Genomic DNA, 18491 nt, shown 5'->3' with positions numbered 1-18491 from the left:
AATCCATAAAAGAACTCCTGGAAGAATTCCTGAAGAAACTCCTGGAAGAATTTCTGAAAGATCTCCTAAAGAAATTCCTGAAAGAATTCCTCCAGGATTTCCTTCAGGAATTCCTCCACGTGTTCTTCAAGAGATTCTTCCTAGAGGAATTCTTGAAGGATATTTTGGAGAAATTTCTGAAGAAACTTCCAGAGGAAGTGCTGAAAGAACTCCTGGAGAATTTCCTGGAGAAACTCCAGGAGGAATTCTTGAAGAAACTCCTGGAGGAATTCCTGAAGAAACTGCTAGAGGAATACCTGAAGAAATTCCTGAATGAACTCTTGGAAGAATCCCTGCAAAAATTCTTCCTCCTGATGGAATTCTTCCAGGAGTTCCTTCAGCTATTCTTCCACGTGTTCTTGACGAGATTTTTCCTAGAGGAATTTGTGAACGATCTCTTGGAGGCGTTTCTGAAGAAACTCTTAGAGGAATTCCTAAAAAATACACCTGGAGAAATTCTAAAAGTAGCTATTGGAGGATTTCCTAAAGGAGCTCCTGGAAGAATTGTTGAAAGAATTGCTGGAGGAATTCCTGAAAAATTTTGAACAAAGTTTTGAAAAATTTCCCAGAGGAATTGCTGAAAGATCTTTTGGGGGAATTCTTAAGGAACTCCTGGAAGAATTCCAAAAGGTTCCTGGAGGATTTCCTGAAGAACTCCTCGAGGAATTCTTGACTTGAACTCCTGGAGGAATTCCTGAAGAAACTCCTGGAAGAATATCTGGAAGGAAGGATATTCTGGAGGAATTCCTGAAGGAACTCTTAGAAGTACACCCGATTCTGTTTTTGCACGGGGGATGCGTACCGTGCAAAAAAAGTTTTCAGTTCAAGAAGATCCTTCAGGAAGACCTCCAGAAATTCCTTCAGAAATTTTTCCAGGGATTCCTTCAAAAGTTACTTTAGTAATTCCCCATGGAATTCCTACAGGAGTTCCATCAGGAGTTTCTTCAGAATTTTTACTAAGAGTATCTTCAGGAATTCTTCCAGGAGTTCCTCCAGGAATTTTTCCAGGAGTTATTTCAAGAGTTCCACCAGGAATTCCCTCAGGAGTTCCTTCCAGGATTTCTTTCAGCAATTCCTCAGAACTCCCTTAGAAATTCCTCCAGGAGTTCCTTCGGAAATTCCTCCAGGAGTTTCTTCAGAAATTCCTCCAGGAGTTCCTTGAGGATTTTTTCCAGTAGTTTCTTCAGTAATTCCTACAGGATGAAAAAACGCACCTACAGATGAAAAAACGGACCGAAAATATTATATCCTTAAGGCCGGTTTGCTACTGACAAGAAAAGGAATCGCCTATCTCGATTCGTGGAAAATTTCTCCCAAGAAATGGTCAAGAAAATCACTTTTTTCTGATCGCAGTACGCAGTTGAGAAGAAATGTCACTTCAAAGGGGCTCTCTGTAGGAAATTTCTTGACCCTTTCAGTCAAGGAATTTCTTTACTTTTCTTGAGCGAAACAGCATACTTAGCTTTATATCAAAATATCCACATTAACATTATAATTATCGGTAAGATTCTTATTAATCTCAATCTACAGTCAATCTCTTACCGCAATAATAGAACCATTTGACAGTTTCGTCATAGTGTGTGTGCAAACTCGCATCATGAGAACCAGGGCACGCCCGATAAGCACGGTCGCAGTGTGAACTGAACGAAAAAGCACCGTCGCCAAATACAAACTACCCGGACCCGGCCCGTGCCCGGCTCGGCGCAATGAGAATAGCCCTTTAAACATATTTTCGAAAAAACGGCTCATTTTGGAGAGCTTTGATGGAACCTTCATATAAGTGTGATAAGCGGCTCCGTTTTGCTGAAAACCTCTGAGGTAGTTTTGATATAAGTTGTCTCTTACCGAAGGAACAAATTTCATCCTCAAAAATCTGTTATAGGCCACCGTATTTATTTTTTATTCAACCTCAAAATATGCTCCAATAACCAGAAATTACCTTCACTGTCAAAAACAATGAAAATAACGCTTGTGTATGCTATATTCACGTTCAAACAATTTTCGATTTTTTTCTGGGCCATACTGTAAGTCACCTGATGAGATCAAATATGGAATAAATAATTCGGTCAATGAAAGTGAGGTAAAATGCATGATTTGTGGAGGTTCTTTTCAGGCTAAGGATGTCCGTCATGTGAAGGAAGAAACCAACAAGTTTGTATGCGGAAATTGCGGGGCAACCATGATTCTAACTTTTGCGATTGCCTTTCGCGTGAACGAATAGTCGAGGCTTGTACCAGGCACATGAACGGTAACGTTTTTCGTTCCCGGAATACCCCAGGTACAATCTCCAACAATGCTCATTTTTTCAGTTCACAACCACTTGCTTAATAATCAAACCCATCAGGTAAATTATAATTATGCTCATTCACAAGCTTATTTTTTTAGCCGTTCGAATCTTTCAACTTCTAATGGATATACCCTCAGAAGATCTTATGCCATGATATAGACAATGCTTTCGAAACTTTAACTAATTCCATTGTTGAACGAAGGAGCATTGCAATTCCAAAATGTTAATTAGCATCCGTGATTATGAATGATGATCTTAAACTCTTGTCCGGCGACAATGAATCGAAGCCTAACCGTAAATTTTCAAGAGCACAAATCTGGAGAATCGAACACCCGTTTGATCTGAAAACTTCATCGATTAGTCAGCACCAGCTAGTGACGATTTAATTTTCAGCTTAAACGGATGTTCGGTTTCAGGAGAACCGAACATCCGTTTAAGCTGAAAATTATGAAATGTTCTCTTGAAAATTTGAGGTTTGGCTTCGATTTAATTTCAACTTAAAAACATGAGGGGACGGCAATTTCAACGCACTCGCGATCCTGCTATGAAAATAATGTGGCAGGATCTATAAAAAGAAATGAAAACGGTTTTCTCAAAAAAGAAATAAAAATTTTGGACACAAAATTTATTAATTGGATCCTGGCTCTAAGCCCTTTTGGAAATTATCAAAATTTTGAAAAAAAAAAATCTCCGGAGCTAATTTTGGCCTTTAAAAAGGAAAACATATTATTTCTACCTAATATCAAAAAAGCTCAAAAACTTGCTATGCAATATGATAGCGCGCATAATTTGTATTTCATCCAGTTGAAAATCAAGTTATTCAGGATTTCGAAAACATTCTCAATCAAGTGGAAGTTTTTGAAAATTCCTGATAGATTTAGAAGAAGTGGCGATGATAAAATTTTTACATCCGCATCAAGAACTTCCAGAGAATTGCTCATTACTCCTAGTTGATATACTCAACAAATGTTTTCAGTTGGTATAATTTCCAGATAAATGAAAAAATGCAAGGTGGTACCAATTTTAAAACCAGACAAAAATCCTGCAGAAGCTTCTAGCTATCGTCTAATCAGCATGCTTTCCTCCAACAGTAAACTTTTTGAAAGGGTCATTGTGAATAGCATGATTGTCTACGTCAACGAAAATTCAATTTTTGCCAATGAACAGTTCGGATTCGTACATGGACATTCGACCCTCATCAACTTTTACATGTTACACCGTGTCCCCTCACGTCTTACAACAGAGCGATTCACACAACAAGGATGTTCCAGATCCTGCTTCATGATATCAGGACCGGAATTACCACTTTGCATGTAAAAATAAGAACCTTGAATGACAGGTAACCAATTCCATGACATGTTTTTATAGTTTCCATGATACATTCATGGTTCCAGAAACCAAATTTTTTGATTTCATGATATAAATGGGCACCGTTTTTCGCTAAAACAAGGAAACGTAGCGTACAGTTGGCGTTACAGGAAACAGATGGTTCCCCAATTTTTGGTCATGGTGTATTTCCAAAACATAAAAATGTACGTCCCTACTAAATTTATAATCCTATTTTCTTGTATAGAGTGCCACATTTTTCTCTGTGAATGTATTCCAGTAACTTCTCATAAAATACTTAAGGAAATGCTCATGCCAATGTGTCCAATTACAGGATTGAACTAGATTTTTTTTTAAGAAATCATCCAAGGATTTTTCCAGTAATGCCTTAAAGGATTGATCAATTGATCTGTCTAAGGTTTAAGAAGTTTTTTGAAACAATTCTTACAACTGTTTGCCAAAGCTTTTCATAATTGGTATCCTCAATCCCGTAATTTTTTTTGTGAAGTGTTGTGGGTCATGCCGTAACTTACCTGACCGAATCTATGATATTTGGTCGTTAAGTCAAAAGTATATTTGGTCGAAAAGATATTAATATTAATTGATATTTCAGAATCTGTGTCGGTATTGATAATTGTCCATCTGGATCCGAAGATGTTCCAAAATTCTTTGGAGACCGACGCGTCACCCTTACCCACGTAAATTTCTCAGGCTACAACATTAATGTGAGTATTTTTTGAAAAAAAAGCTAAGCAATTTGGTGCAGCCGGCTTTGAGTAATGAGCATTTATGTTTCTGTTACCAAGCTGGCCAAATAAAGATCTAGAAAATTTAAAAAAGTGAACATCATATAGTAATTTTTAAATATCTCCGAGAATACTTAATCGATTTGCATGATTTTTTCAGAGTAGCTTCTTATTACATGGCAATGTATTAATCTACATTTTATTTTTTGATAAATTGATCTAAATTGATTTTAATTTGCTTTCGAAAGATATTTTATATGAAGGGTGTCGGTCCCCCAAGGAACATCGGAACATCTTTCAAACCAGTCTTCTAAGAGCATCCTTCTGCTCCCAGATTTAAACAAGCATGCTTTGAAAACATCTCAATGCGCGGGATCATTTCGAATCCTGATTTTTACGTGATTTATGCAAGGATTCAATCCCATGATTGAATCTCTTTAATTACGCTCATAAGCAGTCAAGTGAAGATAAATGTTCTTCGTCGGGAATATTTGACATTTCATAGAGGATTGTGACAAATAAAACTTGCATATCGAACGCCTGACGAAATAGTATGCAGGGCAATGCTATTCAACAAATAAACATAGAGTAGAAATGGTATCATACCACTGCAAATTTGCATTACTTGCGTTCATTTTCACTCAAGGAAAAAATAGCTTAGAAAATAAAGCCTGTCCACGTTAAATTTCGGACACCCAAATAATGGCAGCAAAAAAAAGTTACTCATAATTCAACAAAAACAATTGTTTATTTCAGAATAAAAGAGTTATATCTACAAAATAAACAGTTGACAAGGATGTTAATCCTTCTTTCTGTAAAATTCTCGAACTTTCTGTGGTACACCCGCCATCCGTGTTCGAAATTTATCGTGGACAGGCTTTAGATTTTAACGCCAGACCTTCTTTGAAACCAGACATGTGGAAATTCAATCTTAAACTCCTGATAACACCTGATTCATATTTTCTGTTTAAGAGCTGAATGTCCCATGTATATGAGAAGTCATTACGTTAGGTCAAAATACGTTGGTTTCCAGATACCGTTCATTGAAAGCAGCTGTGCATGATAGAATCTTTCAACCACATTCCAATTGTGTCCTGTCAGACAAGTCAACCGATATGGAATGAAATATCAATGCTTACTCGATCAATTTACCCGGCTAACAATCGATTAAGGATTGAATCCAGGGATTCAATCCTCTCATACACGTGGCATGATTCATTGCATGCCTGGATTTGAACAAAATATGCGCGCGTAATAAATCTTGCTATGATGGTTTTCGATCTTAGCAGCTCTTGGAGTGGGATTTTTTGAAGATTGTTTCAAACCAGATCACATATGATTAATATCGACAAGGAACCTTAAACAAGAAGAATTTTTTGATAACTTGTGGAAAATGGCGCAAAAATATAGAGAAGCGAAAAAGTTATGGTGATTTGAAGATTTTTTTTGCGGTAACAAATTAAACTGCTGGTAGAGACGTTATACTAGTTTTCAGTGGCTTTTAGGTTTGCCCATACTCGTATCATAGTCCCATATTCTATGGGATTTCTTTTATATATATGGAGCTGTTATGCAAGTATGAGCAAGCGGCGCAACTAAAAGAAATACATATTATGCTTTAAAGGTAAAAAATGACTGATGATTTTGAAACGCTCTCAAAAATCCGTTTTTGAACCGATTTTTGATCTTTAAGCTATGGAACTCGACTCAACTCAACACTGTTAGCGTATGACGGCTCACCATAGTAGCATATCCAAAAGAACTTGAAACTATTGAGAACCAGAGCTACAGGTCCAAAGCCCTTATAAAGGTGGATGGTTGTGATGGCTATGACCGTGGTTATCATGTAAAGAACAAGCGGACAATGCTGTATCGTGTCAGCACCGAGGAGGCAGCCCCTCTAGCACGATATAGGTAGCGCAACCCTGGTAAGGTGGCCTATCAAAGACTCTTCACCAACCAAGAAAAGCAAAAGTAAAGCAAGTGGCAACAGACCCGACAACGAATAAAGGACCACAATTGGAACTGTGGAATGTCGGCGTGAACGAGGCAGCTATCTAGGAAATAAGTTGGCCGAGAACCGGAGAACGCGAATTCCGAGCGGTGGACCCCATTGCCAACACTTCATTCAAGTACCACATCTACTACAGAGGTGGCGACAGAGCAGAACGTGGAGTTCGCTTCATAGTGATTGGGAAGCAGATGAAGTGAGTTATTCGGTGGAAACCGGTAACCGACCGATACTATGTGTTGAGAATGAAGGGCAAGTTCTTTAACTACAGCCTGATCAGCATATATGCGCCAACGAACGATAAGTCCGATGACATGAAGAATGAGTTCTATGAGAGCCTGGTTAAGGCCTACGGAGAGAGCACAAAACAAGACGTCAATATGGTCATCGGCGACGCTTGTCGACTGATAGGGTAGCTGCACAGTACCGTCAGCAACTAGACAAGCAGTTGGGAAGAATCAACGTTGCTGGAGACGACGAAGACGAAACGACTGGTTCGATGAAGAGTGCCAGAGACTGACAGACATGAAGAATGTCGCCAGAAACCGTATGCTTGTGGCCGGTACCCAACAGAACAGAGAGCGGTACAGGGCAGCGAGAGCCGAAGAAAAGCGAATCCACCGCAGAAAGAAAAGGCAGCACAAAAAAAGCGTGGTAGCTGAAGCTCAAGAAAGCATGAACCGGAATGATATGCGGAGATTCTATGCAACCATCAATGGTGCGCAGCACAATACCGTACCAGTGCCCGCCATGTGCAATGATCGAGAAAGGAATTTGCTGACCGATAAAACGGCGGTGGCTGCCCGGTGGAAGAAGCACTTTCAGCAATTGTTGAACGGTGACAATGCTAATGTAGCGAGGAACAGGATGAATTTTGATGATGACGATCAAGCTGTGAGCCCACCAACCATAGGAGAGGTTAAAAAGGCTATCAGCGAGCTGAAGAACTGTAAGGCTGCTGGGAAGGACGAGATCCCGGTCGAGCTTCTCGAGCACTGAAGTGAGCGGTGGTAGGTCATTTGGCATAAAGTCGTTTGGCATAAAGCCGTTTGGCATAAAGTCGTTTGGCATAATGGTCATTTGGCATAAAGTCGTTTGGCATAACAGTCGTTTGGCATAATGGTCGTTTGGCATAATAGTCGTTTGGCATAATGAGTCTGAAACCAAGAATTTCTCATTTTTTCGTTTTTACCTTTCAATTGAATCTTTCTGATGATATCAGGCTTGTTTTGGAGTCAATTGGTACAAAATGACACTTTATTCAACAATTCGCTTTAGAATAAATTTAAGCATATTAGGAAAGTTATTGTCAATAGTATTTTATTATTTATCCAGAAATTACCCTCCTTTCAAATATTAATTCTTCCCATAATTATAGGTATGAAAATTGTTGATTTTAAATTTCCTCCTTTTATGCATAGGCTGTTCTTTGGAGCTATATTTTTTAAGTATTTTTTTGTTTCCAACTGACAAAAGGGACGATAACATTGATCTGCTAAAATTATCAGCGAAAAGAGAAATCGATTACTGCAGTTACTTCGATGGGTTGTGCTACGTTTCTCCAAATGTCGGTTCCCCGAATGCCAGTTCCCCGAATATCTCGTTTCCCCGACTAGCCCACTTCTCCGAAAAGTTTTTAACACTCATAATTGTCGTAACATTATACATTTCATGGTAGTGAACGAACTGACCATCTAATATGCACCCTTCTTTATTTAATTGGCGGTTCTTTCGAGTTTTACCGTCCTCAGAATTTTTACCAACATGTGTATAGCCGAGAATAACAGAATATTTCCTTCTTTTGAATGTTTATCGTTCTTTCTTATCACCACTTTTCGGGGAAACCAGTCATTCGAGGAAATGGTATTCGGGGAAAAGTAGCACAACCACTTCGATGATTCTGTACGTACTTTTTTATGTCTTTTCGTTTTATTATGCCGAAATATTTTTTTGCGTCCATTCTTCTAGTGGTTTAATTATAAATTTTGCCTTCTTTAAAAAATAGGCTGTTCTTTATAGTTCAACTATTTTAAATTTTATTATTTAGTAAACCTCAATGTTAACCATTTTATCAATTCTTGCCAGAGGTGTGGTTAGAATGATAATTACTTTAGAATTTGCCAATTTTCAACATATACTTTTTTTGGGACAAACGCGTGATCTCCTTCCGAGGTATGCCGGAAAAAATATTATTTCAATCACGAATTTTCCCTTCTCTCGATAATAGACGGTGTTTTTGATGTACACTTTCAAAATTAGTATTTTCATTGCACCGTTGAAAAGTTTCGCCACAAATATTTTCTTTTAAAGATGGGTTGTTCATTTGACCTATGCTGTGAACAGACTTTTTTTTTGCGTTAGAACCTTAACCATTTTAAACGAAAAATAATCTGCTCTCATATATAGGCAATTTTTGCATTAAGTCTCATTGATAGATCTTTGGACTATAGCTTTAGATATTTTGCAAAAAAATCCATTCTTTTATCAAGTAATTTCATCGAGTGTTACGTCCAAAGTGGGACAGAGCTTGATCTGCAGCGAAATATTCTATGAGCGTTCCCTTGATGAATAACTGCGAACTTTCTTTGCCAATTTACTGTTTCAAATTTGCTTATCGCAACAAGCTCAAAGATACTCTATGTTCTGAGATGTAGAGACTCGTCACGAGTTTAATTTAGTAATGCTCTCTAATGTCACAATAATTTTTGAAATTCTTAGCTTGGAAAATCTCTGAACGAACACCACGCTTGTTTAGAATCTACCAACACTTTTTGCTATAGGCTCGGTGGTGTTGATCTCGGTAAAAGCTTAAACAATGCCGATATTTATTTTGAGTCAACCATTATGCCAAACGACGATTATGCCAAACGACTTTATGCCAAACGGCTTTATGCCAAACGACCTTATGCCAAACGACTTTATGCCAAACGGGGTACAATCGAAGTGAGCAGCTTTATCAGTCGGTCCACCGAGTACTTCTGAAGGTATGGGAGGACGAAGAATTGCCCACCGGCTGGTTGGATGGCCTCATACGCCCAATCTAAAAGAAAGGACACAAACTGGAGTGTGCCGATTACAGAGAAATGACCCTGCTGAATTCGGCGTGCAAAATTCTGTCGCGCATCCTGTTTAACAGACTGAGACCGCTCAGCCAACAAATTAGTTCACATAACTGAGATTCAACTCAGTAAAGTGAACGCTTATTCGGAAATAAATGATTGTATAAAATGCATAGATTCCCTCTTTGTGAACATATGTGGAGGCCATATACGTACATTCCAAAAAATGCAGTGTAGGAAATACAACTTGAGACGAGTTCGTTCGGTGCTTTCCATAATTTCGTACATAATAGTATTTTGCACTTTATATAACTTTGTTTCAACAAACAAACGAAAAATAAAAAGGTAAAACAAGTAAGTGCAAGCCTCCACGCAATGATCTTCAGATCGCTAATCATATTGGCTACCACTGTTCCGTTCAGTCACTGTTAAATGACACGGAAAGCTGGCAAATATAAATCCCACAATATAGCTTATCTGAAGGTACCGTCTACTCCATCTATACTGCGCCACCCATGCTCAAGCGAATTTGTCACCGGTACATTTCGTAAACGCTTCAGTTATCTCCAATGATTGAAACAGAGCTGTTGTTAAAGCTCCTTAACATGCTTTGAAATAATAATTTGTTTCTCATTTGATAATGATACAATATCAATAATAGTTATAACCCAGCCAAAAATTTGATCAACATAACAAAAATCATTTATTTGATCAAAGCAAATTGTTTAAAATGCACGAATTCCCTCTATTCGCACAAATTTGAAGGCTATATAGGGTTATACGGTGTAATATGCTCAAACTTCATTTTAAACGGATTGAGGATTTTCACACGTAAATCTGATTCCTTATATTACATATATGTTATTTGAGAAGTTAGCAGTCAAAAGTCAATAAAAAATCAAAAAATAACGAAAATCATGTTTTTTGAATTGAAATCTTGCGTCCGATAAGAAAGCCTCATTTGAAATGAATTCCATGCTTTTATTATTGTACTTATAACAAAAACTTTTACCGGTAGACGACTGCTAATGAATTCTTATGAACTTAGCAGGTGTTGGAATTTAATTTCTAAACATCTCTCCAACGCTGTGCACCATTGTTCTACGGGAGGGAAATATCTCACGGGTTGTTTTGAAACATCCAGATTTGGATCATTCACTGGAATAATCTTGTATATACGTATCCTTTAAAGAAACTATTTGGCAAGAGAAAGCTGCATGCAGAGCTTGACCAACTAAATAAACAACGCACTGACTGTTTATGTAATGTATTCGCTACTGTCATAGAGCACTTTTACTTTAGAAGAGCGTCAAGGGGGCGTATTACACCTTTTTACCTTACATATATTTCATGAAATTCATCATAGCCAATACAACTCCAGACAAGTTGATTTGGCGTTTATTATGACTAACGTGTATGACAGTGTGTTGCACTTTGCATGATTTGATTTTTACAAACATTGCAAAGACCGATCAATAAAAAATCGTGAGACATTTGTGACCGTCAGTTATTAAGATTACAGTGAGTGTTTCAATAATTAATCAGTAAAACGCTGAAGCATCTGTTCCTGTGTGATTTTCTTTGAATAAACGTAGGTATGCCGCTGTAACAGCACCGTAGGACTGAGAAACAAAGACGGTCCGATTTCTGACTCCAGACGCTCACCCCAGTGCATCCACCTCATAGTGAAGTGATTATCAAAAAATAAAATAAAATAAAAATGCTCATATAAAGTGATACCATAGCGTGTATAAAACTATGATGCTTTATTATCCGTATGTAAATTTTTCATTAGTACCTCTTGTATTCGGTTTATGCTTGTTTTTTTAGATGCATCCAGCGATGTGCACTCTTCCCCTATATGATTTCATATTTATATCAGATGAACTCATATCTAATCTCACATTCAAGACTATAATAGAATCAAATCAAATGAAGAAGAAATCGCAAGGGAATGGCAAATTTATGTTACATATTTTGTTGTATGAAGTTGGAATTGGTTTAGATGCAAATTCAAATCAGATCCAATTACTGACTCCACAAACACAATCAATCAATTAAATTTTACATTATATCCAATTCCAATGTGAATTTCACATTTATACATCGTTATATGATCTGTGGTTTGCTGGGCGCTCGAGAAGTCCTTCGTCGGCGAATACCAAGCTGATTTTCGTGAGGGCCGTTCGACAACGGGCCAGATGCTTAGCTTGCGAATGATCCTAGATAAATTCTGGGAGTACAACTTGCAGACTCACCATCAGTTTATTGATTTCAAGGCGGCGTACAACTCAGTGAAAAGAAATGAGCTTTGGCAGATAATGTCTGAATATGGTTTTCCGGCGAAACTAATTAGGCTGATACGTGCTACGCTGGATGGTTCGAAATCAAGTGTTCGGATCGCAGACGAGGTGTCAACCTCGTTCGTGACGTTAGACGGGTTGAAGCAGGGAGACGCACTTTCGAATTTATTGTTCAACATTGTACTCTAGGGTGCTATTAGGAATTCTGGCGTGCAGAGAAATGGCACTATTATCACAAGCTCGCACATGTTCCTTGGCTTTGCGGACGACATAGACCTAATTTTAATCGATCACAGGTCAGTGGAAGAGGCCTTCGTCCCTCTGAAAAGCCGAGGATAGGCCTGACCATTAATTCTACCAAAACGAAGAACATGGTTGCAGGTAGAGATAGAGTCTGGCTTGGTGGTGTAGGTGCTGAGGTAGTGTTTGATGGGGATGTATTTGAAGTTGATGAAGAATTTGTTTACCTTGGATCACTTGTGACATGTGACAACGACGTTTCCCGCGAAGTGAAGAGACGTGTTGTGGCTGCGAATAGGGCACGAAGCGTGGATGTTGAAAGGGTCAGACCGGAAAGCTCTCGGTGTTTTCGAGCGTAAAGTGCTGCGGACAATACTCAGTGGGAAACTCGAAAATGGTGTGTGGTGCAGACGCATGAATCACGAGTTGTATCAAGTGTACAAAGATGCGAATATTATCAAGCGTGTAAAGTACGGCAGAATCTAGTGGGCTGGTCACTCAGTGCGAATGTCGGAAGAAAGAATTGTGATTTGGAACTAGGTAAAGGTCGGCGGCATCGGGGAAGACCACGAATACGCTGGCTATAAGCAGTCGGTCCATGAAGATGTACAATCACACCTTATCTGAGGACTTTCAGAACTTCTACTTTTCCATTTTGACCTACACCGTCGAAGAGGCGAGAGTGCGTGAATATTTTTTTATGTCGCGGTGTATTTAAATTGGTAATAGCTTTAAAGTGCGATAAGTCTTTCGTTAGTCTATCAGATTAAACTAACTGTTACTTTTTGTTCCTTTCTGTAGTTTTTTTTTCTATCTTTATTCACGAGATTTTTAGCCCTGGGCTAGTTCATCTCGGGACCAACGGCTTTGCTTCCGTTCCGAACGAATTTTTTTTTTAGTGACTTTCTCGGGGATGGGATTCGATCCCATGTCCTCGGCGTGAGAAGCGTGTGTTCTAACCACTACACCAGGTCCGCCCCCTCCTTTCTGTATTGTAGAAAAGTACATTAGCCTATGCCAAAGGTTACTCGCGGTCATTTAGTTTGTGTGTGCGTTTATGAATTAGAAAAGGTATTTTTTTTTGTGAATACTTTTTGTTAATGCGTCGAACCAGCGAGCGGCACATTGTTATCTGGTGAATCCGAAAAGTCGTATTTCGTTGCCGCATTCGGAGTGATAGTCGCAACACCACTATCGTTAACGCGCGTAAATACAGAGTTCTTCTCTGCCGTCTCATTCGTCGTCCGGCACTTTCGCTTTACCAGCGCATTCATCGCACACTCTTAAAAATAATGAGAATTACAAAAGACGTAAACCTATTTACACTTAAATATTATGCAACTCAATCTGAAATATGACTTAAATTTATGTTTCCTTTGACGTATTGTAAAATTTCAAGGACCAATATCCTACTTTTACAACATCATTGAAAATTGATGTTTCCACTTTAAATCTAAATATTTCAAGCCATGAAAATTTAACGCACAACTTATTTATATGTGAATCGTACCGTAAATTTACATGACACTGTACTTTTCTGAAGCTATCATGCAAACCATCAAGTCTGCATTCAAACATGGCCGAAACCAAACGTCGTGAGTGATTCCTTCTGAAATTTGTGGAGAGTGATTAAATTTAAGAACTGTTTTTCTACAAGCGGATGGAGGATAATTAGACATTTGTAGTGGCAAGCAAATTGACCGGGAAGATCGATAATTGGAACGGAAACTAGTAGGTTTTGAAAAGCAATGATGTTTACTATTGCAGCTTTGTGTGAAATGAAGAGTGTTGTATGGTATGGTTCTGTAGGAGAAGTGATTAGTGCGATTGAGGAATACAATTCAATTACTGGATAGTTAATATAAAATGCAATATATTAACACAACCTTGGAGATCAGAATGCTTTTAACGGTAGCTAGATGGTAAGTGTTCCTGTTTTTTTTTGTTCTGTTTGCCTTGAGAAAAACAAAGCACACGGCATGGCCAGAAATCTATGACGTTTTATTTTTACGTCATAACGTAAAAGTAAGTCTTCGTAGGTTTCCCGTCATGCCGTGTGTTTTTTTTTGTAATGTTGGTATCATGTAATTTTAAGAATGGACGTAAATTTATGTCAAAAGGTTCGCTTCTTTTATGTGCATCTTTGATGACTTAAATTTACATGAAATTTTATAAGAGTGCAGCGTCTATAAGGCAGCGTCCATTTATTACGTATAACGCTTAAATGTGCAATTCTTGGACCCCCTCCCCCCGTCCGTAACGCTTTTTGTATGAAAATTTTTAAATTTTTGTATGATCCAACTTCCCCCTCCCCCGTTTAGCGTTACGTAATTTGTGGACGCCACCAAAGGGTCCATGTGTAACCAAACAAGCAAACTTACCATGTGCATGCGTTAAGTACTCCACCCAATTAACCGAGCTCGAAGATCAGAAGAAGATGATAAACAGTCGATATAATCCGATTAGAAATCCGCACACTCTTTAGGGAAAGTTTGGAAATATGAAGAAGTAGAGGAAAGGAACACACGTCATGAATAAAACCTAGGTTATACAATTTGAATAACCTTCAAAATGTTGTTGTTGTATGACTTAACAAATTGTGTATTTTTGTAGTATGTCAATACTTTCCCTGTAACAGTTTTTGGTCTTCGAGATTTCTAAATTTTCGCGTCGTTCTAGATGTTTTTTTCTGTCTTTGTTTTTGTGCAGCAAAATTGTCTGCCTGGAAATCCGTCTCTGAAGCGGTCAGGAAAATTTAAATTAGTGAGTTCTTCCAGTGACCATACTCGTGAGTGGTGTCGTTGTGTGTCGGTAGAAAGGCGGTCAGCATCAACTATTTTTGAGATTCGCTCAAGGCGATCTCTATATCTGAGAAATCTCGATCTACCATACAATTTGAGTTTTCTGTATCGTTTCCCTGTTTGCTATTTAGATTCTTATAAAACAGATCCGCCCAGAGGTTGGGTTTCTTGCCGGGAAAATATAATTCGACTGACGGTTCGGTCTTTCATTTACTTATTAAATGTTATGTCAAGTAAGAAATAGCCTTAAAGTGAAACTCCGTTGAATCCACAAATTTAGGTATACAAGTAGTTGTACATAAAAAATAATCTCATATTTGCTGGTAATAGTGACAATATTATAAACAAGACATCGTTGCCAGTAATGATTGCATCAATTTGAGTCTTTCTCATGCCAGTTGAATAAAATTGGTGATGTCATACGTAGCCTTAAACATTCCTAGCAGCACTGCAAACGAGCAGCTGACTTAAAATTAGAAAAATAAAAAAAAAGCGATAACTGGTGATCAGGTGATTGTTTTTAGCACGGTTTTGTCAGGATTTAAGTTATTACCAGCAAAAACCAACTAGAAGATGTTTTTCAATGAGCAAGTAGTGAAAGTAAATTATGTTGGATGTTCTACGCGCAGCGAAAATGGTGTAATTGGACGAAAAGTGTCCTTCGTTCGAGGGTGAATACGTGTAAACAAACATAGGCAAGTTTGTCGTTCGTTTTGAAAATTAGCACGGTTTGTGAAATTTCGACTAACTACTTGTTATCAAACTATGAAAATGTTAAGGTTACAGTGTTTTGATGTCCCGTTAGCAATTTGGTAGCGATTAGTTGTAGGTAAGTGGAATATTTTGAGAAATAATGTGGACCATCGGCAAATGTGTATGTATGTGTGAGGAAGCCATCTTCACTGCCATGACAGAGATTCCATCCTATATGTCCTTAAGAAAATTTGATCTAAGAATAAAACATACCTAAATGTGTAACATTCTAATTGACTCTTTATAGAAATTTTAATGAGTTGTAGGAACTACATGTAATTATGGTAAGAATTTACGTAACCGAAGATACAGTGGTAACTCATACTGATTCCCAACAATCCCTTGATCTGATTCTCTTTAGATGTCGATATATAAAAACAGTTTTTAAAATGGCTTGAGATAATGTCACATATGGAGATTGATGATAAACCCTACATCAAAAAATCAACTCTGCACGTGATCCATCAGCGGCCCATTAGTGTCCGATCCAATTAAGCTAATAACCGAATGGATGTCAAACTTAGACTCTGTTACTGTGTTGCGAACCATTGAAAGAGTAGGATGTACAACGATCACCTCTCCAACCAATATCCTTTATATTTAAAGGTAATGCTCAATTTAATCGCCAACGGATGTGTAAGGAATTTTAATCAAGCTGTTAATTATTATTAGGATTTTTTCATCAGGCCGGAAAAGGTATCGTCTCCAACGGTTCCTCATCGCAAGCAATCAGCGTACAATATTCGAACCGGAATCCGAAATATTTTCGCCGAATATTGCTCCAACAGTTCAGTTCATGGAGTAAACTATGGAACCCATGACCGAACACCGTGGGAACGTTTCTGGTGGATTTTGATGCTCGGTCTGTCACTTTATGGTTGTGTTGCTCTGATTGGGAACATCTACTACAAGTGGGAACACAAACCGGTCATACTTAGCTTCAATGAACAACCAATTTCGGTTTGGGAGATACCTTTTCCAGCCATCACGATATGTCCGGAGTCCAAATTTCGTCCTGAGGTTCTGAACTTCACGCTGCTGGTTGATCAAATCTTCGAGAATGCTGCTGGTGATATGAGCGATGACGAGTATAGTGATAAATTGATTTTTTTTTGCGTCATACTAAAGTTATCTGAATTTCAGAATCCAAACTATGCTGAGTTTGCTGCAGGTTTGTGATCGTATGTACTCACATGGACAATACCAGCGGATTCTTAAGAACTATAAATTGAAACAGGACATTGTCCAAAAACTTCTAGAAATATGTCCGGGAAAGAGTAAAGACCTAATAATTCAGTGCCGGATGAGTGTCTACCCATGCGAAGACTCGTTCAGAGAAACCGTAACTGATGAGGGTATTTGTTACACCTACAATCTCATACCAGAGCGAGAGATGTTTCGGATAGATCATCTGCACAATAACTACGACTACTACCAAAGTTTACATCCTTACTCCAATTGGTCGTTGGACGAGGGCTACAAACCAAATTGCGATCTGAGAACTTATCCCAGTAGAGTCTACGGTTCTGGATTTGAAGCTGGGCTCTACATGCAACTACGGATTCCCAAAAGCTACGATGAGTATCACTGCCGGGAAGCGCTGGGATTCAAAGTTTTGCTACACTCTCCAGCGGAGTTCCCGGTTATCTCCAGAAAGTTCATTCGCTTAACATACAACCACGAAGTAACTATGGCTCTGAAGCCCCAAATAACGTCCATATCCAGCAGTTTACGAAGCTACAGCCCCCTTCGAAGACAATGCTTCTTCAGTCATGAACGAAAATTGGAATTCTTCGCGGTCTACAATCAGGCCAACTGTGAATTCGAATGTCTCACCAACCATACCCTGAAGCTGTGCGGCTGCGTTCGCTTCTCGATGCCTTACGCCAAAGGTACGAAGATCTGCGACACTTCCCAGATGGAATGTGCCATTCAAGCGGAAAATGAAATTCAACTTTTGGTGGCAACCGAAGGAATAAAGAAAAATAGTTCTACCAGTGATCACTGCTACTGTCTGCCGGCGTGTAACTCAATCGAGTATGACTCGGAACTGACGCAAACAAAGTACGACCATGCTCGATCATTCCAGTTGCGCTACAGGTCACAGGTTCCGGACGATCTGCTCGAAAAAGTCGTCAAGTAAGTGATAGTGTACTTTCGGGTATGTCCGATGTTTGAAAAGTTTTCTTATTTCAGCAACAACTTTGCCAAGTTGGCAATATATTTCAAGCAAGCCCAGTACATGACCATGAAGCGAAGTGAACTGTTCGGCTGGACGGATTTCATTGCCAACTGCGGCGGAGTGTTGGGTCTCTGCATGGGTGTCAGTCTGCTGAGTTTGGCCGAGTTGCTCTACTACTGTGCGGTAAGGCCCATCCTGCTTATTCGTGATTTTAGGAAGCATGACGGTGGAAATGGAGTCATGGCCGTTAAACCGACGGTGGGCTAGTGAGGAATGATTGCGTGAATGATGTAGGTGCAGTTGGTAATTAGTGCAGTGTGGTGCATTGCATGGAATATAAAAAGCAAATTTATAGTCTAGCGTTACAAACTGCAGAAGTTGTTTGAATTTTGCGCACATTTCTGTCTACAAATCAGTATAAGGGGTGAGTAACATTAGGTTTACAAGTAGTTAAATAAATGATCTGATTGAACATCTGCAAGACAAATGAATCTTAACTCGTTAACGCCAAAGGTATCTAACAATTGGAATTGAACTCTGTATGTGTTATTCACAAATGTTTTCCCATAAATTAAACCTTATTTCTCAAAAAAAAAAAAAAAAACATGTGTATGTGTATCGATACCTAGTTGGTTTTTAGATCCATTACAAAGTTAAAAAGTTGAAAGAAAGTGCAGTTCAAGGGTCATTTTGTAGCGATTTTTCAAGAAAACCACTAATATTTCTTCATAGGATGAGCATCTT

The 18491-nt window shown here is 38.6% G+C and overlaps 1 protein-coding gene across 1 annotated transcript; it reads left to right on the top strand.

The window, feature by feature from the left end:
- The first annotated feature begins 15134 nt into the window (after window positions 1-15134).
- On the top strand, window positions 15135-18281 carry LOC5563698 (pickpocket protein 28). The gene is made up of 4 exons (XM_001647936.2): window positions 15135-16171; window positions 16238-16653; window positions 16709-17704; window positions 17762-18281. The coding sequence occupies exons 1-4, from the start codon at window positions 16127-16129 to the stop codon at window positions 18012-18014; spliced, it is 1710 nt and encodes a 569-aa protein (XP_001647986.1). The 5' UTR covers window positions 15135-16126; the 3' UTR covers window positions 18015-18281.
- Window positions 18282-18491: the final 210 nt, after the last annotated feature.

The sequence above is a fragment of the Aedes aegypti genome, chromosome 3 (genome assembly GCF_002204515.2).
Source record: "Aedes aegypti strain LVP_AGWG chromosome 3, AaegL5.0 Primary Assembly, whole genome shotgun sequence".
In the NCBI taxonomy this organism is placed as follows: Eukaryota; Metazoa; Arthropoda; class Insecta; order Diptera; family Culicidae; genus Aedes; species Aedes aegypti.
Note: the sequence above shows the minus strand (reverse complement) of the source record. Positions and strands in the feature narration are given on the sequence as shown.

What these genes read in the sequence shown, in the direction of transcription:
- LOC5563698 (XM_001647936.2), top strand. Translation starts at nt 16,127, where the DNA reads ATGTACAACGATCACCTCTCCAACCAATATCCTTTATATTTAAAG. An exon ending in GGTGATATGAGCGATGACGA is followed by an intron (nt 16,654 to 16,708) that starts GTATAGTGATAA and finishes TCTGAATTTCAG; the next exon opens with AATCCAAACTATGCTGAGTT. An exon ending in CTGCTCGAAAAAGTCGTCAA is followed by an intron (nt 17,705 to 17,761) that starts GTAAGTGATAGT and finishes TTCTTATTTCAG; the next exon opens with CAACAACTTTGCCAAGTTGG.